General features: G+C 33.8%; 1 protein-coding gene across 1 annotated transcript; it reads right to left on the reverse strand.

Moving 5' to 3' along the window:
- Nucleotides 1-4,315: 4,315 nt before the first annotated feature.
- Nucleotides 4,316-7,004, reverse strand: LOC145101977 (pyruvate decarboxylase 1). The gene is made up of 7 exons (XM_079039285.1): nt 6,375-7,004; nt 6,105-6,268; nt 5,442-6,003; nt 5,260-5,348; nt 5,049-5,166; nt 4,755-4,943; nt 4,316-4,649 (listed from the first exon to the last, which is right to left on the reverse strand). The coding sequence occupies exons 1-7, from the start codon at nt 6,834-6,836 to the stop codon at nt 4,479-4,481; spliced, it is 1,755 nt and encodes a 584-aa protein (XP_078895411.1). The 5' UTR covers nt 6,837-7,004; the 3' UTR covers nt 4,316-4,478.
- Nucleotides 7,005-17,797: the final 10,793 nt, after the last annotated feature.

Raw genomic sequence — 17,797 nt, forward strand, 5'->3', positions numbered from 1 at the left:
TACTTATACGCATAATTTTAGTGGAATCATATTTATAAACAAGGTGGTGGTTTTCAAATTTGGACTCTATGGGCTGTGAATATAATAGTTTTACTTTTCATGTGTCGACTATGAAGTCAAAAACAAAGCAATACTTTATACTATATATCAAATACCAACGTCGATGGAAATTGGCTGGTATAAAATAATATATATATATATATATATTTTTTTTTTTCTTTTTAGTTTTTTTAAAATGTAATTTTTTCCTTTTTACTTCAATTTTATAAAATATCAAATTAAACCTTTCTATTTTATAAACTTTTCATTAAATATATTATACATATTAATCACCGAGTTAGATAATAAATCATTAAATATATTATACATATTAATCATATATGTGCGTGTGTTTGATAATAAATCATTAAATATATTATACATATTAATCACCGAGTTGGCCGAATTTTATAACACTGTTCGCTTTTGTAAGAGACCGATCTAGGAGTACTCGGATTCTATAATTCGCCTCAGTAAGGGCAGTAAGAGGCCGAGTAAGGAGTACTCGACCGAGTTTTACAACACTGGTCATATCTCATTGACTTAATACGAGTCTTAATCTATTAAGTCACAAAGTTTGCCCAAAAAGCATAAAATTTCCATTTTACCCTTTTGACCAAAAATGCATCTTCTCATACATTCTTTCTCTTGAACTTACTTATCTAACATCTCCTAAGTGAAACTTATCTTTGCCATTTTCATGAAGTCACAACTTCATATTCTCATATTTTTCTCATAATTGACCATTTTGTGATTTTGGTCAATATTTGACTAAAAGTCAATTATCTAAATTTCAAGTTCTTATACGACTCTTCTAGTTGAACATGTTTTTTTTGTAAACGAGCTGGTTTTTACGATTTTTACTGGTCCGACTTGATCCGACTCAACACGTCACAATTATTGTTGACTTTCCGTTATTATCAACTTCACTTAATTAGGAAACCATGTTATCTTGTATTCTAGATTCGTTATTGTCTATGGCTGCATTTTCAAAACATCTAATAGTGGGACGAATTTACTTGTGCAGCTATCTTATATTTCTATGTGTTCTTTTGTATACATCTACTATTTATTTTGAACTTTTTATAAACATGTTTCTATTTGAAACTTTTGTATAAGTTGTGTTATCATATTTTCCTTGAACAATTAAATGTCTTTAATATTGACTTGTCATATGCTGCAAAAAAATAAAAACATAAATAAAGATTAGTGTTTTTTACTCTTTCACTCTTTGATGTTAGAGCTAATCTAAAAGCGATAGAAATTGTATCATTTTATGCAAATGTTGGAGCTAACCTAACAAACATTTTTTGCAACAAAAAATTGTGTTTGACACATCACAGTTAGCTGATAAGCTAGCTTATTTTTCGAACTTTTTTAAGTTGCCATGTTTAAGGAAAAAATAGCTTAAAAGCTAATTTTTTTTTTTTTTAAAAAAAAGCTAGTTAAAGTAGATTTTCATGAGCTTTTTAAATTTTTTCCAAATATACCCTTAATTAATTATAAAAATCATAATTTTTTAAATGTCCTTATATTTTAACTAGCTTATCAGCTAATCGTTAGCTTTTCAGCTAGTGTAATGATAGGTACACACACACACACACACACACACACACACACACATATATATATATATATATATATATATATATATATATATATATATATATAGAGAGAGAGAGAGAGAGAGTGTGTGTGTGTTTGAACTGTTTCAACTCTACAACCAAACCATCATAAATAACTACAGTAACTGCCATTATGTCCGAATAACTAATAAATATAATTACAGAAATAACTATTGTGTCCAAATAACTAATGCATATAATTACCAAAATAACCCTAAGTCTAGCCTACATTTCAACATTTGAGAGCTTAACAAAAAGCAAAGACCAAAACCATCATCAACATGAAACTAAGAAAATTCATAACATACAGTAACACCGAGGCCCAATGGAAATATCGACCAAGAAACATTTAAGCAACTAAAATCATCATAAGTTATTATCAGGGGTAGTATAGTAAATTAGCAAGCTAATTAGTTAACAGTTTGTTAGAGGTTTAGTTAACAGTTTGTTAGTGCTTATATATAGAGTTTTTAGTTCATTTGCAGTTACAGTTAGATGAATACAATTTCTCTTTAATCACTCGTTTGATTTCTCTCGTAATATGGTATTAGAGCGAATTGAGCTTCCGATCAATTTTTTGATCAGTAATCCGTGATTCATTTTCACTGATTTACCTTTTCTGATTGCATTTCTTTCGATTCAGCATCTCTGATTGTATTCCTTTCAATTCATCATCTTTTCATTTGTTTTTCGTTTTTCATTCAACATGGCGAATACGAATAACAATCAAACATCAAATTCAAGTTCTTCTAGAATCAATATTCCTCCGATTGATGACAGAATGCATCCTTATTACCCACATCATTCTTGATAGTCCCAGCTTTGTCAATTGTTACTGGTGACAAGTATAGCTTGTGGAGTCCATCAATGCAGATCGCTCTATCTGTGAAGAACAAAACGGGATTTATCGATGGTACACTTTCTAAACATAATTTTTCTGATCAATCCAATTATAATGCTTGGATGTGCAACAATAAACTCATTATTTCCTTGATCCTAAGTTCTTTATCAAAAGAAATTTATGCAAGCCCCCAAAATACTGTCAAGAACACAAATAGAGACAGGCCTTACTGCACACATTGCAAATTTCAACGTCACACTGTTGACAAATGTTAGAAGCTCCATGGATACCCTCGTCGTTACAAACCAAAGAACATATCCAGTCATGTTATTGATGTGAATACAAATGAGGATCTAAATGTTCAGATGTCCACCATCAACAATGATTTGGAAAATATGTTTGAAGGTTTTCTCAAGAACAACGCCAACAAGTTACGTCTTCCTTTTTAAATCACATGATTTCTGTTACTCCTAATGACAAACCTACAACAGGTAAATGTTATTCTCTTTCTATTAATTTTTGACAAAAATCATTATCGATTCTGGGGCAACTCAACATGTATGTCATGAAATTGCTATGGTCATGAATTAACGAAGAGTACACCATGATATTGTCAAATTTCCAAACAAAATCACTTTTCCTGTGAATTTCATTGGGGACATAAAAATTGATCATTTATTTGTTCTTAAAGATGTTTTTATGTGTACCATATTTTGACCAGAGTTTGATCGCTACTAAAGATCAAAGACTTATGATTCAGTTTATATGTCATCATGGCATCATTCAGGATATGGAGCAAACGAAGATGATTGGTGAAGCTGATGTATTACAAGAGTTATATGTGTTGAATTACAGCAAGATCGTCATAAATGCAAGGATTTATATTGTTTCATTAGATGTTTTGCATATCAGATTAGGACATCCATCTAATAAATGTTTTACTTTTCCAATAAGGGAACATTTGTATGTTAATTCCATTAAACCAGATATGGTTTTTCATTGTTATATATGTCCACTAGCAAAGCAAAGACAATTGCCTTTTATTTCAATGAAAAATATGGAAGACGCTTTTTTTCTCTCTTATACATTGTGATATTTGGGGACCCTATTCCACTCCATCAATCCAAGGGTACATTTTTTTGCTATAATTGTTAATGACCATTAGCAAACGGCATAATCCATTGAACCTATTGTGTTCCAAGACCTCAAAAAAATCCAGTTGTTGAGAGGAAACATCAGCATCTTCTCAATGTTGCTAGCGCTCTTCCCAATTGATCTTTGGATTGAATGCATTCTCACTGTTGCTTACTTAATCAATCAGATTCCTTCCAAACTTCTAAATAATCAGACTCCTTATCAACGAATGTTTAACAAGATTCCATCATATTCTCAATTGAGGACTTTTAGATTTTTGGCATATGCTTCTACTCAATTGAGGAAGCTCTCAATTATGATAATATTTCTGATAACCACAAAACCATAGTCATGAATATATCAGCCAATGTTGAACCAAAAAAACTACACTCAAGTTGTCCAAAACCATTCGATTCAGATCGATCACAGATCATAGTTCCATCTTACCGATCTATTCACTAAACCTTTTCCATGCATGAAGTTACAACCTTTTATGTCCAAGATGGCGTTACAGAACATTTATGCTCCACTGCCATCTTGAGGGGGAATATCAGGGGTAGTATAGTAAATTAGCAAGTTAAATAGTTAACAGTTTGTTAGAGGCTTAGTTAACAGTTTGTTAGTGGTTGTACATAGAGTTTTTAGTTCATTTGTAATTACAGTTAGATGATTACAATTTCTTTTCAATCTCTCGTCTGTTTTCTTTAGTAATAGTAACAAACACCTCATAATTTACAATCACTACAAATGTGACACAAGTATTACACTACCATTATGTAAAATCAAGACTCAAAACATTTTTTCATGACATCATTACAGCGATAACAACACTGTTTTCACTATTGTGGGTTTGGAGGGCGGCTATTAGCAGCAGAGACTCGCGAACCCCACTCCAGTAACTCTTTGCTTGTGTCATCTTTATGCACAAATATTTCTATGAAACACAGTGAATCCTTATGTGCTCCTGTTGCTGTAGCAATTGCTTCCACCAACTCCTCCTCTGTTCGAACCTGTTACCACAATTTAAGTAATTAATTAGAGACAAAAAGTTATTATTTTAAACCTCATAACATAAGTTATAAACACAAGAAAAAAGGGTTTTTTTTTAATCTAACCTTGGAAGTCCAACATTTGCCTTCACCATTGTGGATAGCATTGACAAGGCCAGTGTAGTCCCAATTCTTGATGACATTATAAGGCCCATCATGGATTTCCACTTCGATTGTGTAACCCCCGTTGTTGATTAGGAATATAATTGTATTTTGTCCACATCGAATCATTGTTGAAATATCTTGCGCTGTTACCTGATTAAAAAAAAAGTTAACGATTAAATAAATATTATTTATTAAACCTTGTACAAAATTATTTCCCATGTTCTAAAATTAATAGGAATTGTTTAATAATCTGACCTGGAAACTACCATCGCCAATGCAAGCAATAACACGCTTGTCTTTGGCTGCTTGAGCATAACCCAGAGTCGCACCTACAGACCAACCAATCGATCCATATTGCATCTGGAATTCATAACTGGATAAAAATGAAAAGTATGTCACTATAAAAATAAAATCATATTTCATAATTATATTGTAAAATTTGTTCATAATTTGTGAAATTTCTTACCCACAATTTTCAGGGAGACGTAGTTTTTGACAATTGAACCACGAGTCACCTGTCTCAGCAATTACAGCACTTTCACCGCTCAACATTTCCTGTCAATGAAATAAATGTAAACAACAAAGAAAAAACAAATAAATTTGTAACGTGATATTAAAAAAAAAAAAAGACAAAATAAATAATCATACTTGAATATGTTTGAAGAGGATATTAACCCTAAGAGGTTCTTCTTTCTCGTACTTTAAAGGCACACCATTTGGCACAAAGATTCTGTGATAGTTCTCCAATGCTGTGTTGTTCTTTTTCACCTTTTTAGCTAAAGCGCTCAAGAAATCTGCCATGAACACCCACCCTAAAGAAGGACCATGTCCAATTGTCACACGATTAGGCTGAACAAAGATGGATTTTTCTTTCTTTATCAACAAGGAGTACCCAACTGAACTATAATCATTGAAAATGGGTCCAACGAAAATGTACGCATCAGCGGATTCAACTATTTCGCCAACAAAATTGGTACTCACTGCGCCCCAATAAGTGCCAATGAAATTCGGGTGGGTTTCGGGTACAAGTCCTTTGGCTGATGGCATTATGGCGATTGGAAACCCTGAAGCATCTGCGAATTCCATAAACGCTTTTTGAGCCTTTGAAACTCTCAATTTGGATCCGGCTACAATGACTGGTTTCACAGCTTTGTTTAAGAATTTTGCTGTTTCTTCTACTGCTGCTTCTAGCCCTAATGGATTGCTGGATCTGTAGAAGATGGGGTGTGTAATTATACAAGTAATAGCAATGAAATTTGTTCATTTGTTCATTTGTTCATTATAAATGTGTTGATGGATCATAAGACTTACATTGGTGGAAGAAAGTAAGGAACGGGTTCTCTGGCAAATGTAGGATGAGGAATTCCAGGCAGATTGCAACTTATACTGATATACACTGGTTTGCTTTCTTTCAAAGCAGTTGAAATTGCAGTGTCAATTTGTTCATGTGCATCATCCAAGTTATTCACCACTGCCTGTTGTTTCATTCATCATAAATCCATCAATATCATATAAAAATCATTGTTACTCAATTTCAAAATCGATAAAATACAAAAGCCTTGGAAATTAAAATCAGCGTACCTGAGCACAAGTGACAGTTTGAAAACACTGCATTTCCTGTGTAAAATCCTGCAACCCAATTGTATGATGAAGAATCCGATTCGTCCCATAATCATTCGAATTGGGTCCACCGACTATACAAATCACGGGCAGATTCTCACTGTAAGCACCGGCGATCGCGTTGAGCACACTCAGCCCACCGACGGTGAACGTCACGACGCAGGCGCCGACTCCCTTAGCTCGTGCGTATCCATCGGCTGCATAGCCGGCGTTTAGCTCGTTGCAGCAGCCAACGAGGTTGAGACCAGGCTCGGCAATCAAGTGGTCAAGTAAAGTCAAGTTGAAGTCGCCGGGAACAGAGAACACGTCTTTCACACCAATCTGAACTAAACGGCGAGCCAGGTGCCCGCCGAGGGTTCCGCTTGACAACGGAGCGGTGGTTATCGGCTCTGCCTTGACGCGAACTTCATAATCAGCTTCCATGGGATTAAGTTGATGCTGATAGCAATTAGCAAAATCTTAGAGATAGTGAATGGGAAATTGTTTCTAAATTGGGATTATTTGCGGATGTGTACTTATACGCATATTTTTAGTGGGATCATATTCATAAACATAAACAAGGTGGTGGTTTTCAAATTTGGAGACTATGGGCTGTGGCGGCCATGAAGAATAGCTAGGGCAGTAAACTCCGCTTTTTTCAGCGGTTATATTAGTATAATAAGTAAAATATAATATAATTTACTTATATATGACAATGAAAAATTAAATATCAACTTCCTATTTATGTTTCTGTGCCAACTTACATATTTAGATAATATTAATTATATTTTAATAGATTTGTTATAATTTCAAATGGATAAGAAGTCAAGTAAAGGATATTTAATTTCTTACATTATAACAATATATTTCTAATTTGTGAAGATATTTTCAAAATGTTTAAAAATATAACAATATAAGTAAAACCTAAAAACATCTTAGAATAAACACAAAGAAATAAAGACGTAAAATTAGAATATATATATATATATATATATATATATATATATATATATATATATATATATATACACGTATAAATAATGAACTCAGGGGTTAAACTTGTAACCTTTTAGAATACAAAGATGTCGTTTGCTTTTTTGAAGCAAACATTCATGAAATCTGCTAACCACCTCTGCAACACTCTGTAGTAGAAGTGTAACATCCGTAAAATTCATAAAAATTTTAAACTTTTCAAACATTCTAAAATCATCCATTGTTTACAAATCGTTTTCAAAATAATCTATGATCAGAATTTTCCCAGAAATCACAAGATGAAAAATGAGGAGGTGCACGATCAAGCTTTCGTCTTTCCATGGTCATCCGAAGTACCTTAAACAAAATCCACAACTGTAAGCCCGAAGCTTAGTGAGTTCCCCCAAAATACCGATACATAACAAACAATACACATAATAACAACATGTAATGGGTCCACAACTTTACAGACTGGATTACCCCTAAGTCCATAGCATGAGTCTAGCTTGCTTATCAAGCCCACAACTCATGTCGGGATTGCTCCCGAGCCCACATCATAAGTTTGGCTTGCCCCTCGGGCCCACAGCTTATGTCAGGCTTGCTCCCTCAGTCCTTGGACTGGAATATAAAGATTAGCCCACAGTATGAGTCTGGCATGTCCTATACGACCCTCAGCTTGAATCTGGAATACTCATGAGTCCTCAGTATGAGTCTGGCATGCCCTCCCTGGCCCTCAACTCATATCTGGCATACTCTAGGGTTTGTTGGCTACAACACGGAGCAGTACAACCTCAACCCAACCCACACAATATGCCGACATGTAACAGATAAATATACATACAGATAATCAGGCAGTGTCACAGGTAGTCCTACAGATCTACTATACTAGCATATCAAACTAGCATGCATATTTAACTCATACTCAGCATATCAATCACTATTAGGATATCAATCCAACGAGTCGGCCTTGGTGCCTTCGAACCCTAAGTATAGTGAGGAAAACTCACCTCATAAGTAGTGTTGAACCTGTAATATCAATCTCAACTCACGACTCCAACTCAACTGCCTACAATCACCAATGACTACTTCGTTAAAATCCTAAAATACCTTCAGAAGTCAAACTTGGTCAACCATGGTTAGAGTCAAAGTCAACAGTCAAGGTCAACATTCCATGTTGACCCAACTCGTCGAGTGCATCTTCTGACTCATTGAGTTCCTTCATGTCTCAGAAAATTATGAAAAAGCTCGAGGCAATTTGTTGAGTTACCAGATCAACTAGTCGAGCTCTTCAGCATCCAGAAAGTAGGAAAACCCTAACCAACTTGTCGAGTTGTGTAACATCCCGACTCCCAGGTATAAAAATTTAAAGCTTATAGTCATATTCTTAGACCTACTTGACGAGTTGGATGCCCCAACTCGTCGTGTAAAAGAGAATCAGGCAGCGTGATTTAGGAGGTCTACTCGACGAGTTGGAGGACCCTAACTCGACGAGTAGGAGCTGGAAAATGAAACTCTAATTTCCAGGGTTCTACACCCTATTTAAAGGGTGATTAGCTTCCCTCTGCCTCCCTTATCGTCCCCCTTGAGCTTAGAAAACCCTAATCGCGTCTACTCTCCATTTTTGTGTGTTAAGAAGCATGGAAGTTGGATTTTGTGAAGAGAGCTTAAAGTCTAAGGAGCTTGGAGCAAGGAGAAGCTTGTGGATTTGATTTATACTTCATCTTAGCATCATCTTGAAGGTAAAAATTTGTTACCTTGGCTTCTATCTAGTTAGATCTGAAGTTGTAACTTCAGATCTGGACTCCTCTAGCCCCTTATAGTCATAAAGTTATAGTATTTAGCAAGTTATGGCCTTCTCCTTACCTAAAACTCCTTCTTTAGCTTGGTTTTGGCCTTTAAGACCTTGCATACACGTAAAGTTTGCAACTTTACATGGTAACTATGCCTTAGGAAGCTAGATCTACAATTTGGAGCTTTGAGATGGCTTAAAAGCGTCTGAGTGAGAATTGGACTGGAGGAACTCGACGAGTTGCATGGTCAAATTGACAAGTCGGATGAAGATTGCGTGTATTGGTTCTGCATGGACTCGGCGAGTCAGTGAGATGACTCGATGAGTTAGTTAGGGTTTTCCCGACATTTAGACACCGCATGGACTCGACGAGTTGTCTGGAAACTCGACGAGTCAACTAGGGTTTTCACGGTTTCTCGAGTTCTTAAGGAACTCGACGAGTCAGTGGACTACACTCGATGAGTTAGGTCAACATGGACTGTTGACCTTGACCGTTGACTTTGACTTTGACCAAGGGTTAACCGGTTTGACTTCTGGGGGTATTTTAGTAATTTGGAAATTTATGAAAGTGGATCATTAGTGGATGTAGGTGATTAAGTTTGGAGCTGTATTTGGGGAGTTTCACATTTATCATCCCGAGCTACTTGTGAGGTGAGTTGTCCTCACTATACGAACAGGGTTAAAGACACCAATGCTGGCCCTTTTCAGATTTGTATCCGGGTTTATTGCATGTTGATATGCTAGTGACCTGTTAGGTTGATATCCTGGTATATAGGATGATGTTATGCTAGTGACCTGTAGGTCGGTATCCTGGTATATAGGATGATGCTATGCTAGTAACCTGTTAGGTCGGTATCATGGTATATAGGATGATGCTATGATTAGTGATCTGTTAGAACGGTTTAACTAATATATATGCTAGCATATGATATTTATGTACATATGATTGTTTGTTTTGGGGTTGGGTTGAGGTGGACCTGCTTTGTGCTGAAGGCCAACATACCTAGGGCAGACCGGATAAACTGCAGGCCCGGGAGGGCATACTAGTCAGGCCGAAGGCTCGACGAGCAGTCTGGATAGGCTGAAGGCCCTGAGATGTCGATGGCTCGGAGAGCGGTCCTGATACACTGATGGCCCTGCGAGGTGGTCCAGTCAGGCTGATGGCTCATTATGCATGTTATTTGTTTACATGATATTGATATGGTTTATATGGCGTTGGTATTTTGGGGAAAATCACTAAGCTTCGGGTTTACAGTTGTTGATTTTGTTTCAGGTACTTCTGATGATCGCCGAAAGGTGAAGACGTGATCGTGCACCTCCTTATATTTTTATGATTTGATTCTGGGATACTCTGACATGAAACCATTTTTAAAACAAATTTGTAATAATTATTAGTTTTTGAGTAATTTAAAAAGTTTTAAATTGGCATGATTTTTATGAGTGTTACAAGTTGGTAGAGTAAATCATCGATTTTTCCTAGCCTTAATGCATTCAGACACTTCCAAGCAAAACCAAAGCCCCAAGCTATAGATCTGGTCCCCTAGGACTGAGATACCACGTAAAGTTGCTAACTTTACGTCCATGCATGGCATCAAAGGGGCTAAAACTCTAAAATAAGGCTTGTCAAGGGATTTAGGGCATGAAGGAGGGCCAATATTTGATAATGCTTGGAACTTTAGGCTCAAAGAGCCACAAAACATCCAGATCTGAAGTGGCAACTTCAAACAATGCATCTTTCCAAGAATGACCCTAATATGGACCAAGAATAACAATATCTTTCCATATAAGTAGATATAAGCAACAAGAGGCCAAGGTATCAACTTTATACCTCAAATTGGTAGCCACAATAGAGCAAACACCGGATCTAGAACCTCTCCCTTCAGCCAACTTATTCAAGCTTCTTGTTCCTTCCAAAATAGCACCAAAAACCACTCTTTAAGCTCACACACACTCAATAAGGGCAAAATCATGAACTAGGGTTTTCTCTGGACAAGGAGGCCATAAAGGAGGGCAACAATGAGAGTTAAGGCCTTTAAATAGGCTGCAACCCCTAAAAATTAGGGTTTTCATGTTCAGCCTTCAACTCGTCGAGTTGGGGCCTTCCAACTCGTCGAGCAGACATCAAAATAAATGCGGACATTAAATACTCTACACAATGAGTTGGAGCCTTCCAACTCGTCGAGTTGCCCTGAAAATATAAATAATAAGCCTTAAGTTCATACCTGAAGATTGGGATGTTACAAGAAGAGGTGGACCAAACGGTTGCAGACTATAATAAGAAGCGTATTTGTTTTTTTTAACATCTTCATGCTGCTGCAGATATTAAAAAATTAAAATAAACTGATTTTATAAACAGAAAATAGTTTTTTTAAAACCGAAAATTTAATAATGTATGACATTTCAGCAAGAATTTATGATATTTGATACTTTATTTTATTTCCTTCTTTTTATTAGTTTATTTTAGATTTTTTTAGGTCTTTTTATTGGTATTGCATTGTATATTCTTTGTTTTCTTTATCCTGGATCGTTTCGGGTACTTTCTATTTTGCATGAGATATTTTGCAGGATTTTGGAGCACGTTGCGGTTGCGGTTTGACTGGAGTTAGGCTTGGTGGGCTTTTTGATGCATTATTGGGCTTTACGGATCCATCAAAGGAGATTTGGGCTTAAAAAGTTGAAGACTTGGATGAAGTGGGCTTGTGAAGATGGGTCATGGATTCTTATTTTGGGCTTGGACTATCCATATTTAAAGATTGAAGATGATTGGTCAAATTGAATCATGTGACATGTGATGTATGGAAGGGACCAAGGGAATCTTGTGTAGTGGAGAAAATTGAGCCAATAACATTCCAACAATATTTGCGAGGGTGGAGTCTCGGTCGTGCAATACTTGCGAGGGTACCCGCACAACTGCACACTTTTGGGCATTTTGGTCATTTTGCTCACCATTTACTTGGGGGGTTAGGTCTAGCAACTCATTCTTCGATTTTCCACCATTGGAGACCATTAGAGGCGATTTTTGGAGCTCGATAATCATTCTTCTCATCTTTCTAAGTAATTGGTAGATTCTTGATGCAAAAACACTTTTGTGATTGTTATTTTGTTCCCATGAGTGGCTAGTTTCTCTGTTTTGGTTAAATTTGGCTAAAAGCCTTGGATATTTGTGGGTTTTGAAGGATTCATGCTTAATTGTCATTTATCTTATGTTTATGATTCTAGTTCATATTTCTTATGCTTTGTTTAATACTTTGATCATGAGCTTGGTACTTGAATGAGAAATTGTTGGTTTATTTCTTTAGTTTAGCATTGAATCATTGAATTTACTTAGAACAAGGGCTTTATGATGGTAGAAATCATCTCTAGCTTATGAATCATGGCTCCTTTATGGATGTGTAAGCATTGACATCCTCTAGGAATTGGGGATTCCTTCATTCTTAAGGCTAATCAACTTCTTGATTTCAATTGCTTCAATTGAATCCTTGATTTTGATTAAGAAGGTGTGTTGTGGGCTCCCTCAACCTCCATACTACCTACGAGGAATATTGGCATATCATGCTTCATGATTTCTATAACCAAATTGGTATGAATGATAAGCTTCATATTGAATCCTAATGATAAACACACAAATGTTCATTATGTTGAATTGCCTTTGTTAACCAATTCTCCCCAATATTCGAGCATCTCACCATCTCGCTTGATTGCAAGTTTTTTAGTTATTCAAGTCTTTTAGTTTTCAAGCAATCACAACACCCCCCCTCCTTTTAGTTTAATTGTAGTTAGTTAGTTTTATTACACTAGTTCTATTTGATTGCATTGGTGATTGAATACAACAATTTCCCCGAGGACCGATACCCCTTTTTACCATTATATTACGTTTATTTGCAAACAAAAGGGTGTAATTTGTTTGGTGGACTTGACATCCCACCAAGTTTTGGCGCCGTTGCTGGGGATATTTGAGCAAAAAATAATGATATTTCAACAAAAAGTAAAGATATTTTTAGCAAAAAAATAATGATATTTCATCAAGAAATTATCATTATTCAATATAAAGAAAACGAAAAAAAAACAAATCAACATGAATAAACAAAAAAAATGTAAAATAAAACGCAACTTATAATCAAGATTTCAATAAGAAAAGAGAAGAAGAAGGGGTTGCAAGATACAATACAAATGTTGCACCAAACAGAACACGCACATATGTTTTTTACTCTAAAAACTTCTAAAAAACAAACAACTGCGAGATTAAAAGTGTTGCGTGTATGCTGCGCCGCGCAACAATAAGAGGTCTGAAGAGGCGTTTTATAAAAAAAAACAAACAACACCAAAATGTTTAAAGAAAATGAGTGTTGCTGGTTTGTAGGAAAACACTTTAAAGATTATTTAAGTGATCTGGATGGTTTGTGAAAGAGTATATATATATATATATATATATATATATATATATATATATATATATATAGAGAGAGAGAGAGAGAGAGAGAGGGCTTCAAATGTTTCCAATAAGTGTTGTGTGCCTTTAACAACCAATCAGAATTGACAAAAAATAAATTTAATAATAAATCATAAAAATGTATAATACTAATCTTAATTATGATAAATATGGTAAATAATTAAAATCATTAATAACCTTTAAATATGGAAAATTTGTTAATAAATACTACAAAATCACAAAACAGGTCCCTTTATTCGGCATCCTCCTCTTCTAACCCTAGCCCACCGTACTTCTCGCATCGTCTTCTCCCATCGTCGACTAATGTCCATATGAATTAAACAAAAGAAACCACTATCGATTCTCCATATTTCTCTTAAAATCATTGTGCAAAACCACCATCATCTTGTTCTCTATTCACAGGGCCCGAAAACCCTTCTTTTCTTCTTATTTCGACACCACTAGAGTAGTAGCACCACCCCACACCACCTTCGAACCACCAACTTTATGAATCGGAGAACAAGGGGTTTTAACAGTGCTTAGCGTCAAAACAATATTCCATAGTTGTGAAATTTCTAGGGTTTGAAAACCCTTTATTAGAAGGTGCTTTTCCACTTGTTGTTTCCGAGAAGATGAGAACTTTTGTGAGTTTTTTTCATTGTTAAAAAATTCTCCAACTTCATCTGTATCTATGTGCAAGTTCCAAATATATTTCACAATTCGTTGGATGAAATTGGATTAAATTTTTTGTCTAATAATCAGTGAGTTAAATTTGGATTAATTTTTGTGTTTGTTCCTTTTTCTTCGTTCCTGATTGTTTAATTAATATGGACATTATACATTTTTTTAATGTAAACACCTTCAACAGTTTCATTTACAAACAATTTAGTTTATTCTGATAAAATTTTAGCATGTATATGTTGGTAATGCATTCTAATAGAATTTTACTGTTGCAGTCTAATAGAAATTTATTGTTGCATTATAATAGAATTTTAGTATTTATATGTTGGAAGAATTTTTAGTTGATAAGTGTGCATTCTAATAGAATTTTACTGTTGCATTCTAATAGATGTGTTTCATTCTAATAGATGTATTCTGCCAGAATGTATTCTATGTATTCTGTCATATTCTATGTATTCTACCAGAATATATAAAGTGATAGTTAATTGCAACTAACATGTTTTTAAACATTATTAGTTTTTGTTGTATTTATGATAGGATTGGTTGGACGAATGCGTTGAAAACCTAATAGGAATAACTTGAAGAATGAATAAAGTTTGATCATACTCACAATTTAAGAAAGTTGTTATTTTTTAAGAATTTTATTCATTTTTGTTGATATTCTTTTAGAATATGTATAATTATATTAAAATGTATAAGACTTTTAGTCTCTAAGAATATGTATGAATTTGTATTTAAGTTCGGATGTATAAGAATATATTAGACTATTGTTATTTTTCAACCTCGGATTCAAGAATTTTGTTATTCTTCAATAATATTCTAATAGAATAAAATTCTAAAAGAACATCATTCTAACAAAATAGATATTCAGACAGAATAAAATCGGTTGTGTTTTCAAATTACGTTAGAAGTAAAATTGAATTAATTAAAAAATTTTAGATTTTTAAAATTAGGAGAATTAATTATCCCTAAAAATCCGAAAATTTCCTTTTATAAATATAGTTAATTGTCCAAAACACCCTTTTGCTAAAATTTGTATTATTATATGGTACATGTTATCCCATTGTAATATCATACACTCTCAAATCATATCTATTGATTAATTACATCTGATGGTCCAGATCTATGCATTATAGTTAGTGAAAACAAAATAACCTAAGCTTATATATATATATATATATATATATATATATATATATATATATATATATATATATATATATATATATATATATATAAGGGTTAAAATGTCTTACTTTATTATTATTATTTAAAAAATAATAATATAGAAAATATAAAATATAGTTTTTAATTAATTGGGTAAATGGCACAAAAAACACTCTTTTTACACAGAAATTCAATTTTGACACCGTGTTTTTTTTTGTATCAATTTTGACACTGTGTTTTCCAATTTGTTACAATTCTGACCACTTGACCGGTTAATCAGGTTACATGCTGATGTAGCATGATGACGTGACATGCTGACATTATATGCTGACGTGTCAAAATTGATTTTTTTTTCCACAAAAACACTAACTTTTCATTTTTTTCGATTTTGTCATTAAGTTTAATTTTATGAGACCCAAACTCGAACAAAAAACCAAAGTTATAATTCGGTTTTATTCATGGACCAAACCAAAAAACGAATTTAAATATGGTTTGATCTGAAATTGAATAATTTATTAGAGTTTAGTGTGCTAGAAAAGGGTAGGCGATGCATAATATAAAAGTTCATTCTTTCGGTTTAAAATTGAGATTTGTAATTGTTTTTGGTTAATTATAAAAATTGGTAGACCAGAAATATAAACAAATATACACACCCCTCTAGAAGTTAATACCACCTCTCACTTGTTACTGTGGGTACTTGTTATCATCCCACAGATGCACAAACCTGCATACCGAACAAACACAATCATTTACATGGTTCAACTGGCATTTACGATTCTTGTTAATTCTATGGGACAAACTGTATATCTCTATTACAAATTATATAAAAATTTGAATTTGTTTATAAAACATTGCAATAATTTAAACATGCTCTCTTATCTTCCACCTTATGCATCTTGTCTATATGACTATAAGCTGAAACAACACATTCGAAATCCCTACCCAAATCAGACACTCACATAAAGATCAAGCCTCACACACACGCATACAAATCAGATCACACACAAATATACAGACATAAAAAATGAATTTACTTGGCTATTTTTTTCATTTGGCGCTAACATTTTAAAATATTGGCAAAAAAATTAAAAATATAAGTTGGGGAGGGGGGATTGGGGTTTACATGCAAACCAACTTCAGAGCTAAAATGCACCCCAAAATATATAACCTGAAGCTACTCCTTTTTCTCATTAAAGAGAACAATGTATTTCATCTCTTGTGCTCGATTTTTCACAAAACCACCTGAAAAGCAAATTACAAACCATTTTTTTAAAGTTGTTGCTCGTTTGTATAATTTATAATTGGTGAATTTTGCAAAGTATAATCCCAACAAAGGAGTAGTAATAAAAATAAATGTCGTGACTAAAAAAAGTGAAAGTAGAATGTTATTATGTACAAATAAGTTAAATTATGTTGCTATCATTCAATAAAAATGACATATTTTCATAAAAATCTTTTTTTCTTATCTTCTTATTGAGTTGTACTGACTTACAGAGGGTGTATGTGGTATTTTGGCATATTTTTTCTTGTTTGAGAAAATTGTTTGAGCACCTTGATAAACCCGCATTCACCAACAACTACAATATCTAAGAATAACAATCTTGTTTTCTGCATTTTTCTACACGTGTTAAAAAAATATAAGAATCTCACTATAAAGCAAAATGGAAAGAATACCTACAATTTATAGCATTCCACTTTCTTTTATATGTTTAATATAGAATCTCATTTCCAATTTTTTATAGTTAAACTCACTATTAGAATCCTCAGTTTCACCTCGAAGCATCTCTTCTTCAACTCCATGGTAGGGTGAATTAACAATTCTTGTAATTCTTTTTCTCAACCAACTGTTTTAAATTGTTTGAGATATTGGAAAATCATCGTTATAATCTATTAATTTAGGAACAAAATACAATCTAAATTAAATCCACGAATTCACAAGTATGTATATGTTACTAACCCAAACAGGATAATTGGAATCGCAGACAAGCCTGGTCCAATAACATAGGGATTAATTAATTAAAATAAAGAACAACACAAGAATAATAAGTTAAATATAGTATGGCCAAGGATTGCAATAGAGAAATAACAAATGCAAAAATTTCACACACACACATACTTAAAAAAATAGTTTGTATGTTTAGTTTACCTTTATAAACCAAACAACATTTGAATGTAAAATCCAAGCCATCAACAATTTCAAGGCATAGTAAATTTGATTTCCCTGGTGGATTTCAACCTAATAATGGTTAATTGACAACAAAACGAATAAGAACAAAAGAAATCAACATGAAATTACCAACAATCAAATGCCAAGCGTTCGATCTGGAATAAGGGGAATGTGGAATCCTATCACAATCAATCTCTTCA

This window comes from Lactuca serriola, chromosome 4 (assembly GCF_051521515.1).
Source record: "Lactuca serriola cultivar US96UC23 chromosome 4, Lser_US96UC23_V15, whole genome shotgun sequence".
In the NCBI taxonomy this organism is placed as follows: domain Eukaryota; kingdom Viridiplantae; phylum Streptophyta; class Magnoliopsida; order Asterales; family Asteraceae; genus Lactuca; species Lactuca serriola.